The 27,735-nt window shown below is 38.6% G+C and overlaps 1 protein-coding gene across 3 annotated transcripts; it reads right to left on the bottom strand.

The window, feature by feature from the left end:
* Nucleotides 1-27,616, bottom strand: tmprss6 (transmembrane serine protease 6). Of its 3 annotated transcripts, none has more exons than XM_011478384.3 (18): nucleotides 27,322-27,613; nucleotides 26,170-26,293; nucleotides 22,924-23,066; nucleotides 22,240-22,307; nucleotides 21,262-21,443; nucleotides 21,098-21,139; nucleotides 18,543-18,747; nucleotides 18,241-18,377; nucleotides 12,774-12,886; nucleotides 12,580-12,689; nucleotides 11,611-11,753; nucleotides 11,436-11,534; nucleotides 10,783-10,896; nucleotides 10,512-10,628; nucleotides 8,389-8,557; nucleotides 6,260-6,537; nucleotides 4,884-5,020; nucleotides 1-883 (listed from the first exon to the last, which is right to left on the bottom strand). In XM_011478384.3, exons 1-18 carry the CDS (start codon nucleotides 27,394-27,396, stop codon nucleotides 725-727), a joined length of 2,415 nt encoding a protein of 804 aa, XP_011476686.1. In that variant the 5' UTR covers nucleotides 27,397-27,613; the 3' UTR covers nucleotides 1-724. The 3 variants fall into 3 exon arrangements, with proteins under 3 accessions (XP_011476686.1, XP_011476691.1, XP_020560530.1); XM_011478389.3 differs by having other exon boundaries at nucleotides 26,170-26,290; nucleotides 27,322-27,610; XM_020704871.2 differs by lacking the exon at nucleotides 21,098-21,139 and having other exon boundaries at nucleotides 27,322-27,616.
* Nucleotides 27,617-27,735: the final 119 nt, after the last annotated feature.

The following is a 27,735-nucleotide window of genomic DNA, read 5'->3' as shown; positions in this document are numbered from 1 at the left end:
TGAAAATATAAAATGGAGGTATAATGAAACACAGGTGTCCAGTACACAGCACGAAATTCGACTGCTTGTACAGATACATGTATTTGATGGATCTTCTTTGGGAAAACAATTCAACCTTAAAAATGTCCTTACGCCTAATAGACCATAACTATGTTGGCCGATTAAAAAAGTTGCTTAACTAATTAACAAAAAAAAAAGGTAATTCAGGAAAACTGGAAGCATACTCTGAGCTGCTGATGCATGGATGAATGAACATGTAATGGTTCTGTTGTTTAGTTTGGTTTTAATGATTTTTTTGGTCACGTTTTAAGTTGTCTGTCACACCACTTCAGGTTGTTTTAATTTATTTATTAAATGTTTTACGTTTCTGTCACCATGCCTGGTCTTCTGCATTTTGGGTCCTACACCACCAGTTCCTGACAGGACAAAGTTTAGTTTTTCCAAACACTAATTGAATTAAAGGGATTAAAAGTAGAGTCACATTTTTTGAATTGGCTGATATATATCTTTGACTTTGTATTTACGTTTAGAAGCTGCACTACTTTAACAAGTCTACAAGACATTTTGATTAACTGTAGATCCATCTGCAATAAATTTGACTTTAGTTGTGAAGGATTTCACTTAAATAAGAATGAGTTTCACTTTTTGACAATTGTTCTATCAATGTGTCAGATAGACAGAAGTCAACCGCAAACTTCAACTAATTTAATTTTCTAAATTATTCTCAGGAGATGATCTCTTTGATCCAATCAGTGAGTCTTGTGATGCGAGTGTAGACACCATAGTTGTCTGGACGCCCGCAGCCTCTTCCCCAGCTCACCACACCAGCCAAAAACCAGCGACCTGAGGCCTCCTGACAAACCAAGGGTCCGCCAGAGTCTCCCTGATAAAAAGAGGTAATGGTACAGGAAATCTTTTTAATGGAAACATTTACTTTATTATTTATTATGTTACACAAATGCTGTAAAACGCTGAAACAGAAATTTAGTATCATGATTCTTTTCTATCAGTTTTTGAGTTCAGGATTTTGGGAACCAAGAGCTCATTGATGACCTGGAGAAACTTTTGTTAACTAGTCTTGAAATCACTCATTGTGCGAGAACCATTGTCTGTGTTTTACTTCAATTTGAATAATTCAGGGTTCGTCTGTTAAGGAAAAACCTGGAAACGTTTTGGAAATTGAAAATCTAATTACTAGGTCCTTGAAAAGATAGTTCAAGAGAAGTCGTGAAATTTTAATATTTTGTATGCAAAAAACTCAAAGAAATAAAATAGTTTAACGTGAGATTGGACTTAAATTGAGGCAGAAGTTCAACCTAATGCTATTGTAAAGCTGTTTAAGTTGTCATCAGTTGTCATACTGCTTTCAGCTTGCGATCGTAAATTGCTACAAAATCCAAGGGAAATGTAACTTTTAATAACGAGTGGCTTTTTCAAGGACAGGTATCAGCTGTGGGTACTGAAAAACTTTGAAACGTGTTTTGCCCCAGAAATGTGCAAAATGCAAACTTTCCTCCAAGTTCATCGACATTAGCAGCATGGGAGAAGCGGGGCTGGTGAGCTCTGGATCGACAGCTCTGGAACGCTGCAGAAGCCACTCGGTCAGATAATTTTTTGAAGCAGGTCATGATGGCGTTATTGTGGAAGTTTATTGCATTGAATAGAAATAAAAAAAACGGGTGATCTTCAATTATATCTTTTCTGGGATTTTCGTTCTAATATTTTCAATAATTACAATAGCAAAGAACACCAAACAGGTTGGGCTCTAACCTAACCTGCTCATGAAAACTATGAGATGAGCTGTAATCAAAAGTTTAAAAACCGCAATGTGTCTATGTCATAGACATAATTATTTTTGTTTACGTGCTTGTTGTAATATCACCAATCTATTTTCTTCTTCCTGATTTATCAACAAAAACTACAAAGCAAAACATTGGAAATATTGACAAGTATGAACTGTTTGTTTATTAATTTAGTTTGTGTGTCAATCACGACTACAATATTGGGAACAGAGCAGTAAAGTCTGTGGGTGACATGCTGGACTCTCACATTGTGGGTGTGGTCAAATTCGTTTTAATTTTTTCAGATATCTTGCTATAACTTTCTTCAGATTTCACTTTAATATTTTTGTGTATATATATATATATATATATATATATATATATATATATATATATATATATATATGTATGTATAGCTCTGGTGCTCAGGAACAAGCCCTGAGCACCAGAGTGATAGAGGCTCAGATCTACCACACCAGGCAAGACCCAAGATGTAGGCTGTGCAAAGAGGCGCCTAAAACAATCAAGCAGGTAAAGCATACATGGAGCGCCACAACCATGTGGCTGGAATAATATACAGGAACATGTGTGCCGAAAATGAACTGGAAACCCCAAGGTCAAAATGGGAAACACCTCCGAAGGTGGTAGAAATGACAGGGCAAAGATCCTGTGGGACTTCCAGATCCAGACTAATAGGATGGTAATGGTGAACCAACCAGACATTGTAGTGGTGGATAAAGAAGAGAGGAGAGCCGTTGTGGTGGATGTGGCAGTGCCAAGCAATGGGAACATCAGGAAGAAGGAACATGAGAAACTGGAGAAATACCAGGGACTCAGAGAAGAACTGGAGAAAGCATGGAAAGTGAAGGTGACAGTGGTGCCTGTGGTAAATGGAGCACTCGGGGCAGTAACCCCCAAGCTGGAGGAGTGACTACAACAGATACCTGGAAAGACCTCAGACCTCTCAGTTCAGAAAAGCGCAGTGCTAGGAACAGCCAAGATACTGCGCAGGACCCTCAAGCTCCCAGGCCTCTGGTAGAGGACCCGAGCTTGGAGGAGAATCCACCCGCGGAGGGTGAGAGGGGCGTTTTTTTTTTATTATATACATACTACAGGTGTAGTCCTATAGTCCCATAACGAGGAGATAAGGATGGCCGGGATATGCTCCGGCAGCCCCGTAACCCCGAAAAGGAAAAACGGTATAGAAAATGAATGAATGAATAATAATATTAGGGATTTCTGACGGTCCCTGTCTGCCTCTGCAGCTTCACATGCTGCTTCACATCAAAGCAAACTAACTCGTTTTCTGCATCACCACAGACAAAAATAAACAGTTCATACTGGTCAGTAGAACTTCATCCAACTTTTGACTCTGTAATGTTTGTGGTTAAAGTAAGTAGGAAGAAAAAAAACAGACTGCTGATATTGTGACAAGCACATAAACTAAACAGATCATGTCTATGACATGGACACATTGTGGCTTTTCGACTTTGAATTGCAGATCATCTTGTAGTTTTCATAACAAGATGAAGTTAGTTAGTTTGTGGTTCTTTGCTTTTGTAGTTCACTGATTCTTGAGAGTCTGAACAAAACATGTCCCACATGAAAAAGTATTTTTTAAGGATAAAAATTATTATTTTTAAAATTGATTGACTGACTCACTATGTTAGATCTAAAGAAATTGTGAATAATGGAATTATGTTTTATCTTAGATATTTACTTAAAAAAAGGTGTTCCTTAAATGCATGACTAGTGATTAGGCGCCCTATGTTATTTCTCCTGTCCTCTGCATTAGGTCAAAATAGTCACCAGCATTGAAAAACATTAAGTTTTCATAATTGTAAAAACATTTGTATCAAATAAAAGATGAGGGTTAAAAATGTTTAAAACAATAAGTATCAAGAAAATCAAAACATTTTTTGAATAGTATGAACATTAAATCGAACAGATTTAGTTTTTCTGTCTTTTGTCCCGACTCTCAAGAATCCGTGAGTTCTTAAAAATTTTAGAACAAAAATTACGAAAAAAATTGGAGCAGAGATCAACCAAGTTTTTTTTATTTTGTTCAATGCAGTTTCCTCCATATCAACAGAAACGGCCGTTAATACAGTGGCTGCAATTTTAAATGCAAGGCAGTAAATCTTAGATGTATCAATAATGTGTCTTGGTTTGATTTAGCGGCACCAACTACAATAGTTTGCTTTATTTTTGGTTTTGGAAATTCTGTGAAAGGCTATGGAAAAGTTTTGGAAAAGTTATGGAAACCCATTGCTAAAGAAGTGTACGAACCCTGATTATTAATTTGTTACTGAGGACAATCAATAAATTTCACTTGATCTGATAAGGACCAGATTATGAAAACTATGCCAAAAAAAACATATCAAAATATTAATCACAGAGATGGGTTCATATCAGCTTAAATTAAATTCCACTTGACTCTAATAAATAATCATTATATTTCATTAATGTCTATGCATTATTGCAATGATTGCAGTATTTATGATTATGAGTAACTGCACTGTCAAGAAGAAGGTATCATCTTCTAACAACTATGTTTTTTCCTTATTTTCTAATCAATGTCAACTTTCTATGTAAAATGGGTTTGTTGTACAGGAATTGCAAACAAAACTATGATCGAATTTCTTAGATTCTTCCATTTCAAATTAAATCAATTACAGATTTGACCTAGGACACAAAAATATTTGTAACAGTTAAATATATGATTCATAATGGCTAACAATATAAACTTAAAAAAGAAGAACCACAAAAGCTCATCACATAAAGTTTCTCACAGTGATGATGTTATGTATCACATTCAAATAGTTTCCAGTTATCTGTTAATATGAAAAACATGTCAAACATTTTTTGGTATTGGTTTTTTCAACTCAAGTATGCATTTACTGGCAAATCAATTTAAAAGAAGGGAAAATATGTTTTAATTTAACTATCTATATTAAATCAGAAAAGAAAACTTAAAAGTTAATAAAAGAAACTCACTCTGAAAGAGCCATTTGACATTTCAAATACATTTTAGCCTTTTTGTTTACATATAAAGTTAACAGTAAATGAAAAAATATCTGCTGTGAATGTGCATTTATTTACCTGACACGAATCCTTTTTTCCGTTGCGATAACCAGCGCAAAGCATTCTGGGAGAAATCAGATGGCCATAAGAGCGAACACAGTCTTCCTCACTGACAAGTCGAACGTCCACCTTCTGAAGAACATTACTGGCTCCACCTGCACAGATGGGAAAACACTTAAAGAACGCAGGCTTCAATAACATCACACTCTTCTGGACTTTGTCTGGTTAATGTTAAGGAGACAGCACTCTTGGTATTATTTAAAATTGTTCACTATGACCAGCTGCAGTTTTCAAATAATGTACATTAAAAAATTAGATTTTTCTAAACAAGTCTTACTTAATAACATATCTTGGTGAACTCTAAAAGTAAATTTTTTAAGTGAAGAAAAGATGTTTTGGATGTGTAATAAATGCCAGGATAGAAAATATTTTGTACCAAGATGTAGCTACAAGGGGGCCCACGTCTGGTTCTCCCTGTGCCGGTCCCCAGCCCGGATAAAATACAGGGTTGTGTTAGTAAAGGCATCGGGCATAAAAGTCTCTACCAAAACACCTGTGTCAATCAGTCCGAGCTTATTTGCTGTGTTAAGGGGATAACCCAAAAGGTGAACAACAACGTTTAATTTGGTAGAAGTAAAATCTATTGATGGATAGAGCTGATAAACAGATAAACAAGAGAGACTTGTTTTTGAATCACTGGCACATTGGTGTATGACTGGCAGACCAACAATCATTTCAGGGAACTAACTCACGCATCCACTTGAGTCATGTTGTGTGTGTTGTGGTTCAGGTTCTGTTTGTGTTAATTTCACTTCCTGTCTTATTTTGAAGGTTTCCTCCTGCCTGTCTTAGTTTGAGTTTTACATCCCTGGTCCCAATCTCTCCTGATGGATTTCAACTGTGTCTCGTCAGTCCAGTTTGTATATATGTATCGTCTTTGCCTTCCTCTTGTGCTGGTCCATATGGTCTTCTTCCCTGTCTACCAGGTTACATCGAGAGTTGGTTTTGTGTGGGTTCCCTGCTCGGCAGGGCTTTTGTTTATAGAATCAAAACCATTTGTACTTGGAACCACCTGCCTCACGTCCCTGCATTTGGGTCCTTCATCGAGCCCTGTACCTGACAGTATGAGTCCATTGTACATAAAAAAAATCCAACAAATGCTCAAATAAAAATATTTTTGAGGTTTGAAGAAGTAAATGTAAATTATTTTACCTGGTAAATTAGGAAATTATGCCTGAATTTGTTCATTTTTAAAATTTGGAATAAATGAAAAACAGTGATACTGTTAAAAAACACAGGTTTCTAATTATTAAATGAAGTGACAAAAAGTGTGAATCATCTTCAACTTATTTCTCTATGTCAGAAACCCTTCACCTCTCCCTCTCTCCGCTCACCTCCCTCTCTGAGCGCCCCCCAGCCGGTGACCCAGCAGAGCAGGTCTGGTTCCAGCTGGTGGGTGGGAGGCGGCAGGCATGCAGGTCGAGCGTGTTCAGCAAGAAGCGCAGATGCTGGTCTGTCAAGCTTAAGCAGGGCCAGGTCATAGTCCTGGGACTCATCGTCATAATACTGGTGAAGATGAATGTGTTGCACTCGAGCCACTTCCTCTGTGGGGCTGCTACGGTTCAAGAACAGTTTACCCAGGTAGACCGTCCACATGGTGGGGGAGTAGAGGCTGCAGCGTGTGCAGAGGGGGAAAATACATTCAAAGTGTTAGGTTTATTCATTTTGTCTTGTAGTTTCTTTTTTACAAAAGAAATTTTAATGTTTCCAATAAACACATATTTAGTCATTTCCTTATATTTTCTTCAGTCAATGAAGAGGAAACAGAGTAGCTGTCAATCGTTGCGCAAAAGAGAAGTCACAGACCAGTCACCAAGTGTTGTACTTTGTACTACAGCTAAATAGCTTTAAAAAACAAGAAAAGGATATGAGTTTTTAAAACCACTGCTAATTTGCAGTTTTTTTCCCCTCTGGTTTTCAGAGTAAAAGCATGACCAGACAAGGCCTCAAACACAATAAACAAAATTGCTCAAATCTCATCCATTTTCTGCACCCACTTCATCTTGTTCAGGGTCAAAAAGGATTACTGAGAGCTGAGGATGGAACTGGACTCAGCTGTTGTTATGTAGGAGACAGCATGTACCCCGGAGAGGTCGCCCATGCATCACAGAGACATGCAGAGATAATGACTGTGCACTCTTGTACTTTGTGTAATTTAGAATTACTAATAGACCTAACGTGTCTTTTCACACTGTTTCGCACTCTAATTACATTAGATCCAGACCATTTGAAAATCTGAAATGAAGTCTGTTGTCATTTGTGGTAAATTACTCAGAAACGAGACAATTATGTTAAAAAGCAGAACATGAAAGCAACCCCAGGTTTCCTGTGTGCTAGTCTTGCACCCAGCCAACTGAGCCATCCACCCGCTTGTGCTGTTGATGGATAAAGATTTTAAATATGTAAATTAAGTCAGAAAGATTTTCACAGTGGAAACCAGAAGCCAATGTAAAATTTTTCACAGTGACCATAAGAATTAACAGGAAAGAGTTTTACGTTAAAGATCGTTTCTTTGCTTATGTCAGGAAAGGAAGTGATGCCATTTTCCCACGAGATGTGAATACATTGATATGACTGAGATAAACGGGGATAAAGCTGGTCTAAAGTGATTATGTCATATTTAGCCAAAATCAAAGAACTGTGTTGTTTTCTAGGACATAATTTCTGCAGAGTAGCAGTAGTTCATTAGAAATTCACCTCTGAGTTGTGGGCTGTTGGCTCAAAGGAACCCCGTCCCATTCCCCATACCGCTGCTAAAAGCTCTTTGTTTACATGCTTTCCTGATTGCACTTAACATTACTGGTGGCGAGAAATATTGCAGCTATCCAGCCGTACAGTTTTGAGCCAGATGTCAGTTTGGATGAGGAAAACAAATGAACATGGATCTAGTTGTATACAAGTGGATGCATCAGAATGGAGTGGAGCAGGGAGCTTGTGACTTACACAGTGTATTTTCTACGTAACAAATTAGCTCCTTTTTCAAACAACATTTTTTGTCTGCTACTCAATCACAAAAATTTGAATTAGGAAATACTCAGAAATTGAATTTTAAGCTTAATTTCCTTAATATATGTCCCCCCTCATCAGAAAAATGCCACGAGACTAAGTTAAAAACACAAAAAAAACCATTTTCATTGTCGTGGGTCCGGTCATTCCGGCTTCCTACCACAGTCCAAAAAGTTAAAAAAAACATGATTAATAGATTAATTGGTTACTCGAAGTGTCACTAGGTGTGTGTGTGTGTGTGTGTGTGTGTGTGTGTGTGTGTGGGAGTGATTATGTACCCTGTGACAGACTGACAATTTCCCCAACCCATCTTTGACCAAGAATAGCTAGGATGTGCTCTGGTGACCCTGTGACCCCGAAAGGTAAAAAGTGGGTACGAAAATAAATCTATGGATGAGTCACCCAAGTGTTTCTTAAGTCTGTTTTGTTGAGCAGCGGTCTTCACTTCTTCACTCACCGGTCATCATAGAAACAGTGGGCAGCAGACACCACCCACTGACTGGAGATCAATGCACCCCCACAAATGTGGGTGCCTCGCACCTGCAGGCTGGCCTGCCATGGCCACTCCCCCTCTGAGGCGTCTTTTCCACCAATAATACGGCTGGAAAACTGTCTTAGTCCACAGTCTGAAATTACACAACTATTAAAGCCAGCGATGTAACTACTACAAAAATGGCATAACAATCAGGAAAAAGAACAGCATGCTATTACTGATTTTGTGCTTCCCAAGTTACACTCTATTTTACAAATACATATTTTAAAAGTCATAAATGGAATTTGCTGGATTATTTATTTAATCTGCTGTCTCCCACATTAAAATTCATCTATGGTAAATAAAGCAGACCTCTTCTAACCTTTTAAGTAGGACAACTTGCAGAATTTAAGAATCGTTAAAGATACTTTTTTGCTTCTCTTTGTATAGTTCACCTGCTACAATTGAAGGTTCTGGTTGGACATCAATCTTACTTTAATAGGTTGTTTTCAGACTGAATAAGTCAGTTGGTTTGGACCATATTTTGTCCTGAACCTCGAGCTTGGTCTGTATTCACACTGCCTTCCAACCGGATACTTATATTTGAAACCAAAGCTTGCAAACAAAACCAATTGAATAAGGATCTCTTCAGTCATTGGCCAGGAATAAAAAGGGAAGGGCAAAGCAATGAGAGGCAGAAATTATGGAAGTTGTGCACACTGCAATTCTTGTCAGGATAGTTCACTTATTCAGACTTTATATTTTGCTGACCAATTCTGAACAGCTATATCAACGTCTGGATCAGGTACAACATTACTTTGGGACAGCCAAGGCATGCTGCAAGGTGGTTACTAAGGAGACGATGCAGAAGGTATGCCGGTAAGTGTTTATGACATATGGACTGTCGACAAGAAGTATGTTTTATGTAAAAAGTTGTTTTAATGAGCCTGCATTCATGCAACCAAATTTCAATGAGTTGCTGTGACTCATCGTCATGGTTGCTTTGATTCCTACTCTGTTTATATCCCGTAATGCCCGGCTACTGTGGCTGTTTTGTTCCAGTTGTTCTAATACGAGTACAGAGCCTGTTCAGACTGAGCACACTCAGAGCTAACCAGAGCTCAGTCCGCTTGGAAATTAACCAAGACCAATTCAAAAGATGGGTTCGAGAGTGGTTCTTGGTCCCGGACCAGGGTCCGCTTCGGGGTATTCAGACTGAAGCTTTGGGAAACTAACTCTGGTTCACTTTAAGCGAATCAAATGTATGCAGTCTGAACACACCCTTAAGGCCTGTACACACCGGGACGAATTTCGCGCGCGATTTTCGCCGACGTTTAACACCTCGTGACCAAACAAAGGGCACCAATGAGAGTGTGCACACCGACGCGGAAAAAACGCCACGCGTCAAAGCGGCAAAAAAAAAAAACGCCTCGGGTTCGTTTTTTTTTTGGGACGCATCGCGTCGAAATCTATTCGACCAATGAGAACGGCGCTTTTGCACACGTGTCTGGAGCCTCTGAAGTTACAGTAAAACACAACTTGGGGGCGCTCAAACACAAAACTGCCTTGCTGAGCACACATACCAGCGAAGAAGATAGACGCCGAGTTGCATCTAATGAGCCGCGAAGAAATAATGACGGACATTCTAAACTATTCCCGAACCAAGCACCAGTTGCTGCAACTGGTGCTTGAAATATTCATGTTTTCTTTGTATGATTCTGACAAGCGCGTGAATACTTGCTCTCTTCTTCTGAGTGAAAAGCGACTTTAAGAAGCGTAAAGTTGCGCAGCGCCACCTTGTGTACAGGAGTATTTCTGTTTTATATTAAGCGCCATCTAATGTCAGGGAATGAAATTGCATGTTCGCTCGGCTCATCGTCAGCGAAAATCGCCTGGGTGTGAACACAAAAAACGTGGCGAAAAACGCTGGCGAATAACGCCTGGCGAATATTTGTCCCAGTGTGTACGGACCTTTAGATTCACAATGATTTTTGTTGCAGTGTTTGCAGAGCAAATGACACTGGAAAATGCATAGAACGTGACTCGTACTGTCAAAAATAAATATAGAATACTCATAGTACATGAAGGAATTTTAAAGAGAATCTCACCACACTGCTTCTCATCTGAACCATCAGGGCAGTCAGTGACAGAGTCGCACATGGGGTTTGGCTTTTTCAGACATGTTCCATCAGCACACACATAGGTCATATCCGTACACTGCACACCTGAAAGCAACACTTCATGTCCAAAGGGCTCACTTGGTGCCATTGATTGAGAGTATTTTGACTAAGTATTTGAATGAGGCAAATCTGTGTGATCATAAATACAAAGAAGGACTCACAGATCGCTGCTCTTTTTAGAGTAAAAATTTGAGATCACCTTCAGTGCAGTTCATCTCGTCTGTGGCTTCAGGGCAGTCTGGATGTTGGTCACATACTTTATAGTAGTCCACACACTGACTGTCCTCTGGGCATATAAATTGAGCCACACACACTGAAACATAATGAAACCCATTTAAGACTAAATAATTACTGCAAATGTAATGAGTCAAAATGATACAGAATTCATTAGTAATGCTTTAGACTTCTTTGCGGCAGCAACAAGTAATATGAGAATGGCGACAAATGTGTTTGTAATTAGTTATTCTAAACACTGCTGCACACCAACAGACTTTGCAATCTTCCCATGCAAATTAAGCCTTAGATTGGTCTTCTTAACCTATGCACATTCAATAGAATCCTTCTCTCTTTAGATTTAATACACATTCGCACACTGATGACAGAGTGCGTGTGAACACATCAGTGTGTGAATGTGAATGTGTGGTTTAATAGAACTGTGACTGTAAAGTGCTTTGGGCTGTTGAGTAAGGTAAAAACACACATTATATGAGTATAACCATTTACCATTGACCAAACTTGTTTATTATTTACTGTAAATAGCACTCTGTTGTTTTCATTTTTTCAAAAATTTTCTTCTAAACCCATCACTTTTCAGTCAGAAATTTGAAACCAATAATGATAATAAGACTGTACCGCAGTTCCTCTCATCCAGTCCGTTGGGACAGTCTTTGATTCCATCACACACAGGGACACAGAGGCCGTTCACAGAGCACAGGAACCGACCTGGACAAGCTGTGCAGCAAACCCCCCCTTTAATTAAAATCTAACTTTTGCAGCTTTTGCATTTCCTCCTCCGTCTATAACTCACGGTCCGTCATGTTGAAGGCGCTGTAGCGTATCTGAAGCCCTGGTCCTGTGAGTGACACCTCAGATGTCATGATAACAGTTGTTGTTGTAGAGAGCAGGATGAGGCGTTCGCAGTAGGCCTGAAGGCCCCTCGTACCACATAGTCTAAGAAAAGAAAGAATCATTTCAGGGGAAGTGTCAACCATGTTTCATTGAGAAGAGGGAAAAACATCTTATATCAGTTAAAAATGTGCATTTTTTTATGTGTAATAATTTCAGATGATTATAAATACGAAAAAACCAATATGGCAATGCAGTATTAAGAATTGGGTAACAAGAAAAACTGAGAATCTCATATTGGGCAATGCTGCCCCCTAGTGTACAATTCTGATTTTAAAAAAAGTCAGGGTTTTAAACTAGGGTTTTATTTGAACTATTTCAGCTCATTCAGGAGGGCAGCTAATTTTAATATTTGAACAAAATGTTTATGAACATCCTCATTTTCATTTGATTTAAATGTGCTTATTTGCATTCTTCTGAACTCTTGTGGTGAAACCTCAATCTATTAAATGGTCTTGAAGACCTCCTTTGTGTGAACCTTTGTGTTCTCCTCATATGTGACCATTTAAATCCTTACAAACTGTACTTAAATGGGCTATGTAAATGCAAGAACATGAAAAGTGTAGCATGCTGGGGTATTTTTTCAACTAATATGTGTTTTCCGTTGCCACCTGCATGTGGTTTCTAAAAGCTAAAAGCATAACGAAGAGGAAGGACTGAACCTAAAATACCTTCATTTCTGCACATTGGTGGCTTGACACCTGCAGCCTACACAACAATCTCAATATACAACTATTCCACATGTGAAAATATGTTTTCGGTTTACAAGAAAAGAGAAAGTGCCTTAAGGTGAAAAACGAGAAAGGTAGTTTTGTGTGGGCTTATCAAGTATATCTCTTTAAAAAAATGTAGCAGACTTTAAGAAAAATACCTGCGATTCTGGATAATCCACTGTCCCTGGGTACAGACTTGATTGTAGCTGGCTCTACTCAGTTCATAGCCCTCAAAATCTAAAGCCAAACCCAAACCTGCACCAGGCATCTGCCATTACACACAGGATGGTATAAAAATTATGACAGTGTAATTACTAAAACAAAAAAAACACTAAAATGAGTTGAAACCCACTGAAAATCTCCAGGTACAGTTGGTGTTTGGAGGATAGTAGCTGGGGAAAAAAGGCGTTGTCAGTGCTCCCTGCACCCCTGACACCTCCTTCAGTTCAATGTCAAAGTCACAGCCTACAGGGGAGAAAAAATAAGGACAGCTAATGTAAGAAAATGAAAATTGCAGTGGGTAGCTACACCCCTGTTATAGCAATGTAAGCAGCTAAATATTAGAAATGAAACTTTCTTAGATAAACTTAGAAGACAGCACTGATGAGCAGACTTTGAGAAAATGTGAGTACTGTGTAACAAGTGATGGATTTTATTTTTTACATATGTGTGGGTGTCCAGATCTGTGTATGTGCCGGTCAAATCTCCTATGTATCTTTAATGTGCAGACGCAAACAGAGAGCCATCCATCACTCTTTGCTTAAGTCATATCATTTTTTCAGCTGAGGCATCGTGTTTCCTCCTTCCTTTTTTATAGGGGGTTTGGTGTTTGGTCGGGGTACTTGGGCGTGTCTGTCTGTCTTCGTCAGGTGTTTCCTGTTAGCGTTTTTATGTCAAATTGTTTAATTTTGTTGTTTTGTTGTTACCAGTGTTATTGAGTCGGGGTTTAGATTTTTATAAGCTTAAGCTTCTTCCATTCCCCTTTCAAATCCTACAGTATTTTCAAAGTCGTGTGTGGATTTATTTTTTCATTTAATGTAAATGTAGATTTGATTTTAAATAAATCTTGAAATAATTTAAAAAAAGTGAAACTAGAAGATACATGTTTTACTATTGAGTCTTTTTGAAATCTACTGGCCATTTTGTTAGGCACACCTGTACAACTGCTCAATATTGCATTTCTTAATCTCTAATCAGCCAATCGCATGGAAGGATCTCAGTGCATTTAGACGTGCAGACATGGTCAAGACAATCTGCTGCAATTCAACCCTACCATCAGAATGGGGAAGAAAAGTGATTAAAGTGACTTTGAACATGGCGTGGTTGTTGTTACCAGACGGGTTAGTCTTTTCAGAAACTGCTGATCTACTGGGATTTTCACCCACAACAATCTATGCAGTTTACAAAGAATGTTCCAAAACAGAGAAAATATGTAGTAAGCGGTCCTCACAACCAGAAACCATGTAGTTACCATCCAGGTCTGACTCCTCCCCCACGAGCACATATAAATGTCTACAGGATATGCGGCTACAGGAAAAAGGTTATAGACTGCCTACAAAGACTGGAGAGAGATCAAGTCATCGACAAGCCACTATATTACAGACTGTACCCGGTAATAACATTCCCTGCATTTATGGCCTCCCAAAATTTCACAAGGAAGGAATACCACTGAGACCCATTGTCAGCAGCACTGACTCCATCACTTACAACATGGCTAAACACCTAGCTACTATACTGGCCCCTCTGGTTGGCAACACAGAGCATCACATCAGGAATTGACAAGATTTTGCAAACAAAGTCAAACATCTCCAGCTGGATTCTGACGAGACGATCGTGTCTTAGGATGTAACTTCCCTCTTCGCCTGCATTCCCACCACCGAGGCAGTGATTGCAGTGAGGAAGAGATTACTGCTGGACTCTAAGTTACAAGAAAGAACAAATCTGACACCAGACCCCATCTGCAAACTGCTGGAAGTGTGCCTCAACTCCAAATATTTCCAATTCAGGGGAAACTTTTACAGGCAGATGCACTGCTGTGCTATGGGCTCGCCAATCTTTCCCATTGTGGCCAACTTGTCCATGGAAAAACACGAGAGAGGAGCCCTGGACTCATTCCCAGGTACTACTCCAAGCCACTGGTTCAGATACGTGGACGACACTTGGGTCAAGATCAAAATCCAGGAAGTGGAGGCCTTCACGGATCATATCAACGCAGTCGACAAGAACATCAAATTTACCAGGGAAGACACAAAGGAGAACAGCCTAGCCTTTCTAGACAGTACAGTTATAATTAGAGATGACAGACAGCTCCAATTTGAAGTGTACAAGAAGCCAACTCACACAGACACCTGTTATTTGATTCAAACCACCCTTTACAGCACAAACTAGGTGTGATCAGGACTTTACAACACAGAGCCCAGGAGCTGCCCACATGCTCTGACGGAAAGAGGAAAGAAGAACAACATAGTCGTCAACCCCTCCGAACCTGTGGATATCCTGACTGGGCATTCACCAGATCCCAACATCCAAGAAAACAAGACAAGAAGGAACAAGAGCCTAAAGGGAACAGTATTTCAATTCCTCATATCCCAGACCTGTCTTAAAAAGGATTTTCAGACAACATAACATCGCAGTTCATCTCAAACCTGTTAAAACTCAAACTGGTTCATCCAAAGGACAAAATTCCTAGCTGCAAACAGAGCAACGTTGTGTACTATATCCACTGCATAAAGAACTGCAATGAACAATTTATAGGAGAAACCAAACAACCTCTACACAAGCGGCTCTACCAACATCTCAGAGCCAACTCAAGTGGACCTGAGTCTACAGTGCACCTCCACCTGAAGGGCACAAAACCACTCGTTCGAGGATAGTGAATTCCGAATTTTAGCCAGAGAGAAAGGATTGTTTGAGCGAGGAGTAAAAAAAGCCATCTTTGTCAAAAAAAGATAAGCTTTCTCTTACAGTTTTTCTCCATTGGTTTGGCTCATTTCTTGAAACAGAAATTATATTCTCAAAACAATATGGACAAACCTCCAAACCACTCTGCAATTGTTCACAACAGAATGGCATTTCTCATTAGTTTCATCAAATTTCAAATGTCTTAGTACATGTCTCAATGTCTCAGTACATCTTTCAATTGATTAAGTACAGGTAGCCTTCATTTAGCACAGATTCCAAGTGAATAGATCTTGTTGATCTAAACTGATTGTTGATCCTCAGTCTAATGGTTGTTTGCTCCAAAATGAGTCAGCAACATTTCATTGTTTAAGTCATCACATGCAATAGTCTGTTAAATTGTCAAAATCAGTCAAGAACACAATACCATGAATACGATATATGAATCACTTGGAACATTTGATAAATTTATTACAGCAATTGACAGTCAGGTGAAACTAGAACTTGACTAACGAAGGACGATGTCCCAGGCCAGCGAGGGGGCAATATAACTATGTGTGCTGCCATATGTGAGAATGGTGTGGCCACTCACATCACCAGTCTTGGCCCATACAATACACAGAAGATCCTCAGCTTCTTGGACTGCCTACATTTTGATTTTATCCTTGAAAATGAGAGAGGTCTCGTAGGGCCTCACCTACCACTATATGTTATTGTATGGGACAATGTGATTTTCCACCATGTCCCGGTCATCAGGGCCTGGTTCACTATTCATCCAAGGATGTTCATAGTGTTCCTACCACCTTACTCTCCTTTTCTCAATCCTATTGAGGAGTTTTTCTCCGCTTGGAGGTGGAGAGTGTATGAGCATCTGGCTCAAGATCAGAGGTCCTTGCTCCATGCAATGGATGCTGCGTGTGAGGATATTACAGGAGATCAGTGTCGGGGATGGTTGCGACATGCACGCCGTTTTTTCCTTCGTTGCATCACAAGGGAGAAAATACGCTGTGATGTGGACAAGAATCAATGGCCAGACAGACAGCAGATGTGAACGGCAAGCAGGGTGAGGACGATGGCCAGGAGAGGGAGGGTGAGGACAGCGACCAGTGAAGAACTGTTAGTTGTGAAACAGGCAATTTTTACAGCACTGTAGGCTGCATATCATTTTCATTGTTTTTTGTTTGTGTTTAAATTATAAAGTATATTATGCTGTAAACATTTTCTTTTTACTCTGATGTATGAAAGTTACTTTATGTGTGTGAATGATAATGGTCAGAATTTCCTCGGCAGTATGAGTGCAATGTGTGCTGTTACTGTAAAGGCTACTCTTACCCTAAAATCCTTTTTCTTTTTTTCAGTTTTGTACAAAAATTTATTCTATTAGCTATACAAAAACAGTACAGTAACCATTGTCAATGAAGGACTGAGCTAAGACTGAAAGGTGGACATGAGGGTTATTTCAGTGGTCCTCTGCTATAGTGACAAAACGTCTAATCATTTTGACTTGCAGTGCTAACACAATGCCAAAGGGACAAAGTATTTTGGGGGCACTGACTGTTTAAATGAGAAGGAAATTTAGTTTTGACACGTGAGTGAATTGTTCTGGGAGAGATATGAGCTTTTGCAGGTGAACCATGGTGTTGTGCCGAACCATCCACATTATTTTGAGAAAAGTACCAAGAGTGTTGAAAACGTCCGGTCGAAGAAATGAGCCAAAGCAATTGAGGAGGATCTTTGCCTTTTTGGTGGCACTGACTCTTTACATGGGAAAGGAATTTAGTTATGAAGCATGACTGAACAGTTTTGGGAGATATATTAGCTTTTGCTATTGAGTTTTTGTGTTGTGCTAAACTGTAAGACTGTTTTGCCAAATGATCTTAGAGTTTTGAGAATGTAATTTCTGTTTCAAGAAATGAGCCAAACCAATAGAGAAAAACTGTAATAAGACTGGTGGTCTTAGGTTTATTCTTCCATCCATCTACAGCAGTGTTCTGAAACCCAAACAAACCGAACCAGTTTCATCTGGGTCGTTAACAGCTGAAATAGATGACCAGGTTAGGGAGGGAGTCACTGGCTCCCCAACCCCCAGCTGAGGACAAAGCACTCCTAACGACCCGAAACCATATAGTCTAAGTAGACAATGACAGCTCTTTTACCAGCAATTTGAGAATTGACAAAGCCTTTTGGATAAGAGGTGAAACATCTTCAACTTTAAAAAAACAAGTCCAGACGACAGCCCTTACTATATCTATTAAGCTGCAGTTCTGTGGGTGGAAATGCCATCTTGATGCCAGATGTCAGAGAAGAACGACCAGACTGGTTCCCTCCATAGAAAGGCAACAGTAACTCAAATAACCAATGGTTATACCAGAGGTCTGCAGAAGAGCATCTCTGAACGCATAACAAATCTAACCTTGAGGCAGATGGATTACAGCAGCAGAAGACCACACTTTGTGCCACTCCTATCAGCTAAGAACAGGAAACTGAGGCTACAATTTACACAGGATCACCAAAATTGATGAATGGATTTTCAGCTGACAAATCTGCAATAACTGTGATGCCATCATGTCAAGGTGTACCTAATAAAACAGCCAGTGAGTGTATTTAGTATGTTTTGAAACTGGGTACAAAACAAACATAATTTCTTTATAGTCCATTCTCAGAAAGATTTTCCTGACAATTATCTAGACAATATTTCTTGGAGGTTGTAATGTCCTGCTTTTGAATTACAACAGAGTTTGTCTTTACAAAAGTACACTAATACATTGATGAACTTTTGCAAGTCTGATTATCTTGCGGCTCTTCTAATAAACAGTAAGTGAAGGTCTCATGACACAAAGAACAAACATGGATGTTTATCACTGACTCAGGGGTTCTGCTGCTGCATGAGAAAGAAGAATAAAGGTGTTCTCTTATCTTACCCTGCTGGGCCCAGGCTTGTGCAGACAAAGAAAAAGGGTCTCTGTAGTTGTAAAGACCCTGTTTCCAAATCACTGTCATCCACTCGCCCGATGACAGAACACGCACCACATGCTCATGTCTGCTGCAGCCATATACCCTACATAGATGAAAAGAGGCGGCGATGGGTCGCATTTGACCGCAAAACAAAATAAATAACATTCTGTACTAAAAAGTATATTTAACTTGACATTCAAGCGCTGAGGTGCTGACTTTTGCAAAGTACTGTAATGCTGACGTTTGCAGAAAAAAAAAAAAAACTCACGACGTGATGAGATGATTATCGGATGGGGTGAGGGAGTTGTACACTAGCAGCCTGTCACTGCACTCTGGCAGCAGCCACTCCATGTGGAGTTCTAGCTGGAAGCCACGGGCAGCCTGGAGGTGCCACAGGCAGAAGGAGCGCTGTGTGTCAGGACCACGGAGAGCCACAAGTCTGCTGGGAACCACCATTTTATAGCGGTAGCAGTCTTCAAACAGAAATAAACTCATAAGAATATGCTTTGTGATTAATCAACTCATTTGCAAAAGAAGGAAAGGTCATCGGGTGTAGAGGTAGGGAAAGTCAGATCGCATTTACAGTAGATATTGGACTATCCACTATGTTAGGATTGGTTATATGTTGCTATTTATTTTCCTCAATTTAACAAGACACTTCTGGCAGCTTACTAAACCTTAATTAGGCCTGTTGAATTTTCACCTAACCCCATCAGATGAGGTGTCTGTTTTCCTACTGAGAAAACAGTCCTCTATAAACTGAGACTATAGAAAGCTCTCATAGCTCCTTTTACTGAGTTTTTTTTGGTATTTCTTTAGGTTTCTCTTTGCGCTGCAACCTCAACAAGTGCAAAAGTTAAAGGTGTTTTTGTCTTTTCTTTTAATTTTTTTCTTCTTCATTATCTATGGAGAAAGTAAAGCCACCTATTCATGCACTTTTAGGCTTCTAGAAGAAATGGCAGGATATACAACATTGTTGTTAAATTAAGTAGTTGCTATTGGTACATCTGGTGAAATTATGACTAATAAAGCTAAACAGTAAAAAAAAAAAAAAAAAAAAAAAAACGGCCAAATATCTTTTTTGACATTTTTTTTCCTGCAATTTTAATTTTTTTGCCATTGTTGGATAAGTTTCATTGATTCTCTTTTGGCTTCATGATGGCACAGTGGACAAAATGTTCAAAATGCGCAGTGGACAATGGCACAAGAACGCCCCGGTTCAAGTCCTGGCTGGGGGACCTGAAACAGAATCACCAATGGGGGACCTTACTGTGTAGAGTTTGAATGTTCTCCTGGGTGTTCTCTGGCTTCCTCCCACTGTCCAAAAACATGCTTCTCTAAATTGTCCCTATGTGACTCTGAGTGTGCATGGGTGTGTGATTTCTGGCCCTGCATCAGACTGGCGAGTTTTCCAGGGTGTACCCTGCATTCATCCAAGAGTGGCTGGCCGCAGCCCGTGACCACGAAAGGGACGAAGCAGGTTTAGAAGGTTGATGGATGATATTCTCTCTTTTTTTGCTGTAATTATTGCTCAGTTTCTCTATTTTCTTTAGAAACAAAGCCTTAAAATGCAATAGAAAAAAGTGAATTTACTGTATCAGGAAGCTGCTGACAAACATAAAACATGAGGCCACTGTTAGCCTGTTGCGGTTGAGTGTAAATCTGGGACTGTGCCAAATAATGTTTATCACATATCTATCCAAAACTATTAAATTGCGTCTTACTTTGAAAAAACTGAAACTCTTTATTAAGAAAAAGGAAATTTTTTTTTTAAAGACCCCCTCTGAAAAAAATTGTGTTTTTGATGTTTTTAACATTTTTCTGATGATGGAGGTTCAGACCAAAAGTTTGGACACACCTTTCCATTCATTTGAATGAGAAGGTGTGTCCAATTTGTACTGTATATAATGAAAATTAAGCTTAAAAAATGCATTTCATTTCTTAAGCCACATTTTTGTAAATCGGGAGCAGACAAAAAATGCCATGGAAAAAGGAGCTTTAGAGCTTTGTGATTAAGAGAAAAAAAAAAAACCGGATGGGTCACAAGCTTCCTTCTCCGTTCCATTCTGATGCATCCACTTGCAGACAAATAGATCCATGTATGTCTTCATTTTCCTCGTTTGAACTGGTAATCTGGCTTAATACTGTACAGTTAAATAGCTCCAATTTTTCTCACAATTTTTGTTGCACCAGTAATGTTGGTTTGGGGGTGTGAGGGGCTGTAGGCAGAGAGATTAGTTTTGAGAGAGGGGAAGAAAGTTGGGGGCGGTGTTGCTCCGCACCAACACTCCCACACACAACTCAGAGGTGAATTTCTAATGAAATACTGCCATGCTGCAGAAACCATGTCCCAAAAAAATCATACATGTTTTTTTATTTTGACTAAAAATGAATTGAACATCTTTGAAAATTGAATGAATTGAACATCTTTGAAATAGATAAAAAGATGAGTGGGACTTACAGATAAAAATTTGCTTTTGGAATTAGTTCTGCCATGCACTTCTTTAAATCAGAGCAACATCTTAAATTTCCTTTGTAAATTATTAGCATTAATGAATCAATGAAATGTCTTCAATTTTTGCTCCAATAAACAAAATTAACTTCTATTAAAATATAACCAAAAGAGCTGCATCTCATTCAGTTATTAATAACAAGACTTCTATAGTTTGAACATTTTTGAATGTCGTTTTCCTTAACTGTGATAAACAGTCAATGCAAGTGACTCTTGTTTATCCATACAATTCATTTGTAATCAACCCCAAAAAAAACTGTCTCCATTGTTGCATGCATGTTTGAAAAAAGAAAAGAAAGAAACATTTATACCAAAGGAAGCCTTTAAAAGAGCTATGACTTTGGGATCAGTTTCTGTGGGAATAGAACAAAGACACAAAAATATTTCCTGTAAAATAAAATAAAAAATTTCTGGTTTAAAAGCACTTGCTGTATCTCCATCATGCACCCTCCCACTAAAAATGTTTTTTTCTCACCACTGACAGACAGCGTGGGAAGGTGGAACAGAAAGCCATCAATGCTGCTTGTGTCTTCCGTTACTGATCGCTCTCTCAGGCCCTCCTCCAGGGTCCTTGTCACCTTCTCCACTGTGACTCCACCATCATGGCTCCTGGGTACGGACAGAACTATCCAGAAATGAGCCACCAGACTGCCCTGGCTTGAAGAAAAAAGGTCAATAATTCAAATAAAGCTGAATCTTGAACATGAATCTTGAACATCAAAATCTAATGGAACTGATTCTACAACTTTTCCTTCCCTCCTAAATTCAGTACTTTTCAAGTACTGAATTTATTTCTGTTTGACTCAATTGCTTTTCTGACTAATAAGCACAACTGCAAGCCTAGCTGCTTCAAATTGTTTATTTTTTCATTAGTATGGTCTGAAAAACCCAAACACATGCACTCAAGCTCAGAATATATATTTTTGCTGTGTTCCTTTTCGCCGTAAACCCTTAAAGGTTGCTGTGATTTGCTTCCTAGCAATTTAGATGCATTTTTGCATTGAAAATTGTCGTATAAAAATTTAATAATTGCAAAAATGTGTAAAAAATTTGAAAGAAAAGCAAGAATTTTCAGTCTTAGAATTGGGCTGCAATTTTCTCATGACTTTTTTTTGACAGTGTGATCACTGCTTCAAAGTGTAAAGAATTTTGCTAAAGTAACATAGATAAAACTGAACTAAAAATATATTATACAATCTAAATTACATTTCATAGTCCACACACTTGTTTGGGGTTTCAAATAAATATCCTAAGGATTATTTACCACCTCTTTAATAATAATAATTTGAAGAAAGATTAAAGAATTTTAAACTTTTCAATATTTTTTTTTACTGTTTGTGTCAAATTAATTTCATTTTTTTTGTGTTATCTTTCATATTTGTGTATACACTTTTGGTTTAATGTTTCACATTTGAAATACATTGTTTTTCATTTAATAAATTGCTTTACCTACCCAAAAGCAAAAACAGTGGTGTAGTTAAAGTATCGTGACAGACATGAAGCCTTCATTATATTCTTGACCTAAAAGACAGAAAAAAATAATGTTGTCTGATGTTTCAGTTTCTAAATTTCAAACAGATCTTAAAGTCTTTATTTCTTCCAATAAAAATAGAGATAATTCTTCTATGCTAAGAACAAACCCAATGGTTCACTGTTTTAATGCTAGTTTTGATTGGTATGAGGGAGTTTTTAGCATGATAACATTTCACCAACAGCAAATGAATCATAGCCTTAATGTCTTAAAGAAAAAGAGCACTATGATGTCACCACAGGAGGCACTCTCAATGTAGAAAGTTTGTACAAGGAGATTTTACAAATACACAACTGTTTCCTCATTTGGTCAATAACAAGATGGCAATGCCCTAAACTCCCACAGAACTGAGTCAATCACAGAATCTCTCCAGAATTTGAAAGAGTACTTTTTTTTTTTTGCATTTTTAGTGGAAAGTAGCCATGCAGCAATAACAGTTATACATTATGATTTCAATTTTTCTAGACACATGTCTGAGAGGATTTCCTTGCTTTATGAGATAAGATTAAGATCCATCAACAAACTTTTACATTTCTAAATCATTTCTGATTATCAGGTTCCTCTTGTGTCAGTCAGCATGAAGACATGTTGGATTTTGCTGCTCACCGTGTTTTGGATTCCCTTGGCTTCTCTTTTAAACACAGGACTGCTGTGAGAGGACAATTCAGTAGAAAAATTCTTGTTTAGGATGGTTAGATAGCCTGTGTACTGCTGCTCCACACAAGGTTCTAATGTCCAGACCCTGTACTCTGTCATGGATGTAGAAGAAACATGCCCATATTAATGAAGTAAGTCCACAATTGAATGCATGTCTTACTGTATTATTTCTGGGAGCAACTCTTGTGTTAGTTTAGTTTCTTACGTAAGTTTGCTAAAGACACTTCTATTGTTAATTTTATATTTCAGTGTTTCCTGTATTAACAACAAAATATTTTATATTTCTTAAAACTTTGGAGAATTTGAAGGAATTTAGGAAATTATGCATAGCTACAACTTAAAACAGATACTTCAAAAACAAACACACTTTGTAATCCATGCTTATCTATAGCTCTGTGTCCTGGTTAATTGCTTTGAAAGGAAAGAGTGGCAGAGAGTCAAAAACTAAATCAATACAACTAAATTTGTTTATGGTCTAAATGTTTTTTAAAACTCTCAAAACAAGTCAAGACATTTGCAAATGCTCCATAATTTTAATGCTTAAACAGTTTACTGATATATGCAAAGTTACATTTGCTTAATTTTATTTTGAGAAAGATAAACATTTACTGGACAGGCTACAAGCCAACACAGTACTCTGACTTTTTGTGGAGCAAAAGAAGTAGCTCTTGTGCCAGATGCACTAGAGGCAAAGCATTACAGAGGTAACACACCTGTTTTTAAAGACTCTGTTAGTACATCTTTGTGAAATGGTAAAATTGTAAATGGCGTATACTTATATAGCGCTTTTCTACCTACAAGGCCCAAAGCGCTTTACAGTCACAGACCTATTCACCCAGTCACACACACATTCACACACTGGTGGCGGCTCCGCTGCTAAACAAAGGCACCCGCCTACCACCAGAGGCAAGGTGGGGTTCAGTGTCTTGATCAAGGACACATCAACTCATGGGCATGCAAGGCATGTAGGAATTGAACCTGCAATCTTATGATCATGGGTAAACCGCCCTACCGCTGCACCACAACCAATGTTGTGAACGGCTTTGCAGTCATGTAAAAAATCTTAAATGAAAATGGGGGATTTTGGACTGGTTTTGTGCAATAAAGAATATTAAATAACCAAGTATTACTCTTATATACATTTATATGACCCACAGCAGGATTGCAAGGACCATATTATTTTTGCAATTTATCTGTCTCACTTTGCCTTCGAGCAATAATTTCACCCCCGCCATATGCTCAAAAACTTGCCAAATTCACCCAGTGAAAATGATTTCTTGACCTAGTGAATGAACCATAAAAAAAGGAATGGGGCAAAAATCTCCTATGGGGCTTAAAAAAATTTTTCTAAATACACTAATGTAGCAAAAACACACATGTCCAACATAACATATTCAAAGGAAGTTTTGAAATTATTATGGGATGGCCACAGGACCTACAGCTTGGGTGCTATTTTGCGCCAAAATGCGAAATTTGACATCTTTCCTCAACAAGAAAACTTGTTCCAGCGATCTTTACAAAATTCCTCACACACGCCACAAGCTTAAATATACAACCACAACTGTAGTTTCGTAGAGCTTCACCTCAGGAAGAGGCCGGCATCTTGAATGTTCCACAAAACAAATCACCCTTAGTACCAGCCACACTTTTTAAACTCCTCATAGGATTTATGATCTATCACCTCCTAAGTCCTAGAGCACATGTGTCAAACTCAAGGCCCAAATGTGGCCTTTATGTGGCCTGCAAGAGCATATAATTTTTTAACTTCTTGAAATAAAAAATAAAAATTGGTGTGTATTTATTTAGCCGGTTTAGCTCGTGCTGGTTTGCGGTGCCTTCCAACCGTGAAACCAGGGTTCGACTCCGGGCTGCTCCCTGTTCCCTTCTCTACCTCTGTGCCGGTCCCAAGCCCGGTTTGAGGAGGTTGCGTCAGGAAGGGCATCCGGCGTAAAACATTGCCAGGTTTACCATGCGACTTGTTCGCTGTGGCGACCCCTGATGGGAGAAGCCGAAAGAGGAAGGTGTGTATTTATTCATAACTGGGGGGAATCGGACTTGAAATATCGGATTGGGCAACTATACATTAGGACTTAAACACTGTCAATATAACGTAACCTGACAGAATCAAATTTAAAAGGATTTATGCTAGAGTAACAAGCAAACTTTTGTTTTCCATGCACCTGTAAGTGTCACTTTAAAAAGTTATAGTAAATAAATAATGAGTTACTTAACATTAAGTAGTTGTTACATTTATTTTTCATTACATTTTGTTACATTTATAAGTTATATCCAACCCTTTGAGGACAACCACTATGCTGATGTGGCCCTTGGTGAAAATGAGTTTGACACCCCTGATCTAGAGCATCATTAATGAGAACCTACTTGGGAATAAATGGGAATAAATGTTGGAATTAGCAATTGGGAATTTTGAACAGCTGTAGTGTGTCGAGCTCGCAAAAGTGGCGTTGCTTTTTTTGCTTGCACATGTCTTACAAGAATATTATGAAAATGTTATACATGAATCCATGGCTCAAACTGAACGAAATTATGACCTTCGATTTGAACATATAAGGAATGTGGGCGTGATTGATAAAAAAACACAACTTGTCAAGAACATGCAAAAGTTTACTTTTGGCGATCCTTCTAAAAATTATATAAACACGTTAGTCACCCTCAAGCACCCAAAACGTAAAATGATTGCTATGGAGATAAAACCAAGTGTTTTTTCTTATGAATTTGTCATGTGAAGCTCTAAAAACTGTGGCAGGGTCAGAGGAGAAGAATGAGAGGCGCGTAGCAGCTGCTCAGCCATAGAAAGGGGGCCTAGAGCAAGAGGACCTGGTTACAGAAAACATGGCACCCTTACGTCATTAGCCGGAACAGGAAGGTGCGAAGCCGCTTTTCTCTGCAACAGAATACGCTGATTTACATTGATCGCATTAAGGGTTGAAAAGTTACAGTTGTGAGGGAAACTGGTTAAAGCTCCGGTGTAACAGTTTTATAAATCTGAACACTTTTGTTTATATCTTTTTTGAAAGGAATAAAACAATATCATTTTGTCCTGTTTTAAGCTCATGTCGCACACTGAACCGTTATTTCACATGAAAAAGTTTTAATAAAAGGTGTTTTATGTTGTACTGTAGTAATTTAAAATATGGATAAGTCCACACTTGGAAAAGGGTTAGGAATACTCACCCAGGAAGTACCAGGCTAGCGTAGCTCCGGCAGCAATGATCAACACAATCAGGAGGATCAGGACCACTAGCAGAGATTTGTGGGATCTTGAGTTCCTTGTTGATGGAGCTGTTGATCTTCCCTGCTTCAAAGCATTGAAACAATCTTTTAATTCATCCACTCATGCATTTATTTTCCCTTATTAGTTTTGAAGTAAAATTACTACACTAATGGGTCATGAGGAGCCACAGCTGCCCAGTGACCCCAGACTAAAAGATGGAAAGTGTTGTTATAATACAATATTTGTGTATTTTTCATTTGACTACCAAAAAAAAAAAAGGTTTAAAGAAAAAAAACAAGATTAAAGTCAACTTGACTCGATGTAAGAATGTTAGATCTGTAATGCGGCAAAATGTTCGTTCGGGGTTTTCCCTTAAATTCCAAATAAAGTCACTTCTGAGAAAAGCAAAACACGGCAAAGAAACCTGAAAGCCAAATTGAAACTCAAGCTTTACAGAGAAACTTTTCTATGCTCAAGAAATTTCACTAACATTCACAGTCACTCATTTAAGACCACAACAACTTCCTCCAGTCTCCACCTTGAGACAAAAAGCCAATTCATTTATTTGTTCATTTTTGCCAACAGGCCTAGGGCCAATTCACACGCTAAAGACACAAAAAAATCACACATTTTTCATATCAATATATCAAGAATAACACAGAAAGGTTTAAGATTTAAAATTTTCACAAACTTTTGATCTATGATAAAAGACCAGATTCAAAAGTGCATGAGTCAGCAGTGAGAAAGTCAAGGTAAGGACAGGAAGAGATTTAGAAGCATTTGACAAATCACAAATTCAACAAAATGTGCCAAATTTAACTGTTAAAACAGGAGCAAAAAGAACATGAAATAAAACAGCTTGTGATGTGGTTTGCTGTGGCACATGAAGCCCAAAGCAGCCTAACAGAAATAAGGAGTCAATCTTGCCGGCCATTATGTTACTCAAAAACGTGAGGTCAAATTGAACGCGGCTTGATTCTAGTGTTGGGACTTTAAAAAATGTTTCATGTGTTTTGTTACAAATACCTACTCCTTTTGCACAGACCTCAACATATTTTGTCACAGATACCCTCTAGGATAGACAATGCATGTATACAAAACAAACTACTGACCCCATTGTTCAGAGAAGCAGGTGGGACCTCCTGGTCACATGAAACTGACTTCTTTGAGCCGTGCCCCAGCGCCATGGAATCACTCCAAATGACGGGTTCCTCCTAAAACCATTGTAATCCCATCACCTCTCTCTGATGTGAAAGTTTGCTATTTTTCCAACTTTTACTGTGCATATCTGTGGATCCAACAGCCAAAGACAACTCTCCAACAGGCCGAGAACAACTCCCGTTCTGTTTGTAAGTCCAAAGGTTCCCAAAGCTCACTAGTATTTGCTCACTAACTTAAGCTACCATGATGGGTTAACAAAGCACTGTAAGGCTTAATAAAAGGCATCGAGAACCTGTAAATCAGACTCCTATTAGAAAACAAGGAGTTGCTCTGTTGGCACCTGGCAACAGTGATGCAACCAGTTA

This window comes from Oryzias latipes, chromosome 1 (assembly GCF_002234675.1).
Source record: "Oryzias latipes chromosome 1, ASM223467v1".
NCBI classification, from domain to species: Eukaryota; Metazoa; Chordata; class Actinopteri; order Beloniformes; family Adrianichthyidae; genus Oryzias; species Oryzias latipes.
This window is presented reverse-complemented; position numbering and strand designations above follow the sequence as displayed.

Coding starts and splice junctions, on each gene's coding strand:
- tmprss6 (XM_011478384.3), bottom strand. CDS start 27,396: ATGGCGCTGGGGCACGGCTCAAAGAAGTCAGTTTCATGTGACCAGGAG. Junction 11,754..12,579: donor TGGATTATCCAGAATCGCAG/GTATTTTTCTTA, acceptor TTCTTTTCTTAG/ACTATGTGGTACGAGGGGCC. Junction 11,535..11,610: donor CGCCTTCAACATGACGGACC/GTGAGTTATAGA, acceptor TTTGCTGCACAG/CTTGTCCAGGTCGGTTCCTG.